We start from the raw sequence: 5,564 nt of genomic DNA, 5'->3' as shown, positions 1-5,564 counted from the left end.
TGCTCTTGCCTTGGTTGCACCTGCTGCAACTGCACACGTCACTGCAACTCTTGCAACAGGTACTAATATTTGTGTTGCTGCTGCTCATGTTGACATTTTGTTAAGCTGCTTTAGTTGTTGCTGCTGTTTTGCAGCTTCTGCTTATTGCACACATGTTCCAGGTGCTGTTATTGTTGCTGCTTTTTTACATTTGTCCTGTACGAGAAACTGCTGCTGCAGTTATGGCTTCGTCTTTTACAGCTTCTGTTATTCCTTGCGGCCATCTGCGGCACCACCATCAAGCATCACACTGCAGCCCCAATATCAAGCGTCACACTGCAGCACCACTATCAAGCGTCACACTGCAGCACCACCATCAAGCGTCACACTGCAGCACCACCATCAAGCGTCACACTGCAGCACCACTATCAAGCGTCACACTGCAGCACCATCATCAAGCGTCACACTGCAGCACCACCATCAAGCGTCACACTGCAGCACCACCATCAAGCGTCATACTGCAGCACCACCATCAAGCGTCACACTGCAGCCCCAATATCAAGCGTCACACTACAGCACCATCAAGCGTCACACTGCAGCACCACCATCAAGCGTCACACTGCAGCACCACTATCAAGCGTCACACTGCAGCACCATCATCAAGCGTCACACTGCAGCACCACCATCAAGCGTCACACTGCAGCACCACCATCAAGCGTCACACTGCAGCACCACCATCAAGCGTCACACTGCAGCACCACCATCAAGCGTCACACTGCAGCACCACTATCAAGCGTCACACTGCAGCACCACCATCAAGCGTCACACTGCAGCACCACCATCAAGCATACCAATGCAGCACCACCATCAAGCGTCACACTGCAGCACCACCATCAAGCGTCACACTGCAGCACCACCCTCAAGCGTCACACTGCAGCACCACCATCAAGCGTCACACTGCAGCACCACCATCAAGCGTCACACTGCAGCACCACCATCAAGCGTCACACTGCAGCACCACCATCAAGCGTCACACTGCAGCACCACCATCAAGCATACCAATGCAGCACCACCATTGAGCGTCACACTGCACCACCATGAAGCGTCACACTGCAGCACAATCAATCGTCACACTGCAGCACAATCAAGCGTCACACTGCGGCACCATCAAGCGTCACACTGCGACACCACCCTCAAGCATCACACTGCAGCACCACAATCAAGCGTCACACTGCAGCAGCATTAAACGTCACGCTGCAGCACCTCCAAACGTCACATTGCAGCACCACCGTCAAGCACCACACAGCAGTACCCCATCAAGCGTCACACTGCAGCACCACAATCATGCTTCACACTGCAGCACCGCAATCATGCGTCACACTGCAGCACCATCAAGCGTCACACTGCAGCACCACAATCATGCGTCACACTGCAGCACCATCAAGCGTCACACTGCAGCACCACAATCATGCGTCACACTGCAGCACCATCAAGCGTCACACTGCAGCACCACAATCAAGGGTCACACTGCAGCAGCGTTAAACGTCAAAATGCAGCACCTCCAAGCGTCACACCCAGCACCACTATCATGCGTCACACTGCAGCACCATCAAGCGTCACACTGCAGCACCATCAAGCATCACACTGCAGCACCATCAAGCATCACACTGCAGCACCACTATCAAGCGTCACACTGCAGAACCACCATCAAGCCTCACACTGCAGCACCACCATCAAGCGCAAGTAGGGATGAAGCCGTATCGGCTCCTTTTTCTTCTGGAAAAGGGTCCGCTGAGTCACGCCGGATTCATCGAACTTTGGAAAAAGGGATCCCCGAGTCACACCGGATTCAACGAACTTTCAGAAAGGGTCCAGTAAGGTCTTAAAGGTTTCTTATGGGGAAAACAATTTCCGAGAAATAAACGTCATAAACAGATATTTTAGACCGTATACGTTTAAGTAGAATTCTTACATAGAAACGAGTATTTCTATATAACTAAAACTGTAGCTTTAGCCAGCTACACGAGACGTCATTAATTACCCAGCCAGCCCTCTCCCACCCCTGCCCCACCTTACCTCGCACCACCCTCCCCCTTCCCTCCCAACCCTCGCGTCACCTGTTCCGACCTCACACCCCCACGTCACCTGTTCCGACCTTACCAGACGCCGCCGCCAAGTCACCGCCGAAATCTTATCTTAGTGTCGCCATAATATCTGGACCGTCCCTTCCCCCTCTCTACCTGTTACCTTACCCCCTCTCCTTCTTCATTATCTTGATATTCTTCGTTCATAATTCCGTACAGCTATTTTAGACATCGTAATGTTAGTTCCTTTACATTAAAGAGTCAGTTTTACACAAATCAACCGAGTCAGTAAGCAAGTTCTAGCTCCTGACCCTGCCTTAGTCCCCTGTCGTAGATTCATTACTAGCAGTCCAATCCCCTGAAATTTAGGACCATTATATTTCGTACATAGAAAAATAGATCCGAGCACTTTTCGTGTGCTAGCTCCTGTTCTCCGCCTTAGTTTACTAATACAACTTCTTTAGTATCCAATCAATTTCTTCGAGATTTAAAACATAGGTATTTCAGACGTAATAAAATACAATAATTTAGACATAAATTATAATAAAATACATTTCAGACGTAATAAAATACTATTTCAGACATAATAAAATACAATAATTGGAGCTGGGACAGGAGCTCCAGCTCCTGTCCCAGCCTTAGTTTATCCCCGTAACTTCTTTACTAACAGTCAAATCGCCCTAAAATATTAAATAGCCATATTTCAATCGTAGTTCAATACAATAAATTAGTTACCGAGCTCTAGCTCTCGTCCTCAGCCTTAGTTCCCTCGCGCATCTTCGTTAATACCCCATTAATTTAAAAAAAAATTAAACCCGCCATACTTCTAACTGAGTAAGTAAAGATAACACATTTACTGAACTCTAGCTCTTGTCCTCCGCCTTAGCTCTCTCTCGTATCTCGTTAATAACAAATAAATTTTCCTGAAATTTAAATCCCCTGTATTTCAGACACAGTAAATAAGATCAAGTCAGTTACCGAGCTCCAGCTCTTGTCCCCTGCTTAGCTCATTTGTACATGTTCTTTCTTATCAGACCAAATCCTCTGAGATTTAAGATCACTATATTTCTAACATAGTAAAATGTTTATCAGGACGTTAACCGAGCTCTCATTCCTGTCCTCCGATTTTAGTTCATCAAATTAATTCAGATTAAGGCCTTCTCCAGTCTATCAAAGTAAACAACATGTCCATTAACACCCTTTGTTTACCCAAGTAAGCCATAATCACACAGTCAAAAATCACATCGTACCCTTTCCCTCCCTTACCTTCTAATCCCTTACCCCACCCCCTCCCTTAACTGCCCAACTTATCAAAACCTTCAAATAATCGTTCTGTATTTGCATATTTTTCTATGTTCATTGTCATATTCTCATAATGTTCTCTACAAATTCCCTTGATGTTCTTCACATATTCAGTGTTCATTCTTTGTATTCCCTATGTTCATTATATGTTCCCCGCATGTTCACTGTGTTCATCAGATTTTCTTACATGTTCTCTGTCACGTTCCCCATATGTTCACTATAAATTCATATTCCCTTCATGTTCACTGTATTCATCACCTTTACTTATATGTTCTTTATTAGCTCCTATTCCCCGCATGTTCACTGTGTTCATCACCTTTACTTATATGTTCTCTATAAGTTCATATTCCCCGCCTGTTCACTGTGTTCATCACTTTCACTTACATGTTCTCTGTGTTTTTGGCATATTCAGCGTATGTTCATCATGTTCCCCACATTCTCTTACGTGTTCTATGTGTTCTTTGTCATGTTCTCAATATGTTCAAAGCATTTTCTTACATGTTCTTTTAAAATATAATGTACCATTGTTTCTTCTGTTCTGTAACCAGTTCTTTGTCAAATATTATCAATAGCAATACAGTTCCCCCAACAAATTTAGTCACCCAGTTTTATTTGCAAAACTACGTCAAAATATTTCTCGTAGTCAACTTAATATTTCTTACCTTCACTGTTCTTAAATAAATCTACACTTTATTCAGTACGAAATTTACAGAGACAAACTTTTCTTGTAAATTCTTAACTAAAAATTACTTGTCAATCAACAGAAAATAGTCACAATTAATCTCGTTCAACACTGTTCTTAACTAAAATAACCTTTCTCTTAGCTAAAAATAGTCAAAGAAAGCTTTCCAATACAGTTCATAATTAACTTTATCCATCGTCAATCAACTGAAAATAGTCTTGTTCATCATTTCTTAACTAAAATTATTCGTCAGTCAACCAAAAATAGTCATATTCATCACTGTTCCTAACGAAAATTATGTGTCGTTAAGTAAGAATAAAGAGTCAAATATAACTTCGTTCCACACTTTCGTAACTAACAGTATACATCGAAGAGTACAAAAATAGTCAAATGTAACTAAAATTTCGCATCGTTAGTAAGAAAAAATAGTCAAGGACACTCTTCGAGACATCAAGGACACAATCAGACACCCAAGCTACTCTGCGAGAAATCAAAAGACACTCTTCGAGACATCAAAGTTACTCTTCAAGATATCAAAGTTACTCTTCGAGACATCAAAGTTACTCTTCGAGAAATCAAAGACACTCTTCGATACATCAAGGACTCACCCAAAGATACACTCAAAGACGTCAAAATACTACTCATGTCCACAAAAGCTTAATCTTCAGAGCTAATCAAAAAGTTAATCTCAGACATCTTCGTTCATCAAAGTTATTCTCAGAGACATCTAAAGTTAATCTCGGTCATCAAAGTTGTTCGGAAAGATATCTTCGTTCATCAAAGATATTCCCAGAGTCATCAAAGTTATTCTCAGAGTCATCAAAGGTATTCTCAGAGTCATCAAAGTTATTTTCAGTCATCAAAGGTATTCTCAGAGTCATCAAAGTTATTCTTAAAGTCATCCAAGTTGTTCTCTAAGACATCATAGTTATTCTCAAAGTCATCAAGGTAATTTCTAAGTCACTTTCGTTCTTCAAGTTATTCTGTAAGTCATAAAAGTTATTCCCAGAGACATTAAAAATTAATCTCAGTCATCAAAGGTATTCTCTAAGACATAAAAAGTTATTCTAAGACATCAAAAGTTAATCACAGAGCTATCAAAGTTGTTCTGTAAGATATCTTCGTTCATCAAAGTTATTCTCAGAGTCATCAAAGATAATCTTTAACTCACTTTCGTTCATCAAAATTGTTCTCAAAGACATCAATGTTGTTTTCTAAGATATCAAAAAGTTATTCTCAGAGCCAACAGAAGCTAATCTCAATCATTCAAAGTTAATATCTAAGTCACCTTCGTTATTCAGAGAAGCCTTCTGAGACATCCTCTTTCAACAAAGCCTGTCCTCAGAGCCATCAAAAAAGTTAAATACAGTCATCAAAGTTATTCTTTAAGTAACCTTTCGTTCATCAGAGAAGCTTTCTAAGACCTCTTCGTTCATCAAAGTTGTTCTCAAAGACATCAATGTTGTTCTCTACGACATCTTCAGACATAAAACATCTCTCCATATATAACTAGTTCA

The 5,564-nt window shown here is 41.7% G+C and overlaps 1 protein-coding gene across 1 annotated transcript; it reads left to right on the top strand.

Annotated features, from left to right (window-relative positions):
- The first annotated feature begins 221 nt into the window (after positions 1-221).
- On the top strand, positions 222-1,058 carry LOC138372600 (uncharacterized). Its single transcript, XM_069338088.1, has one exon. It carries the CDS (start codon positions 222-224, stop codon positions 1,056-1,058), a length of 837 nt encoding a protein of 278 aa, XP_069194189.1.
- The last annotated feature ends 4,506 nt before the right edge of the window (positions 1,059-5,564 follow it).

The sequence above is a fragment of the Procambarus clarkii genome, chromosome 39, assembly GCF_040958095.1.
Source record: "Procambarus clarkii isolate CNS0578487 chromosome 39, FALCON_Pclarkii_2.0, whole genome shotgun sequence".
Lineage (NCBI taxonomy): Eukaryota > Metazoa > Arthropoda > Malacostraca > Decapoda > Cambaridae > Procambarus > Procambarus clarkii.
Note: the sequence above shows the minus strand (reverse complement) of the source record. Positions and strands in the feature narration are given on the sequence as shown.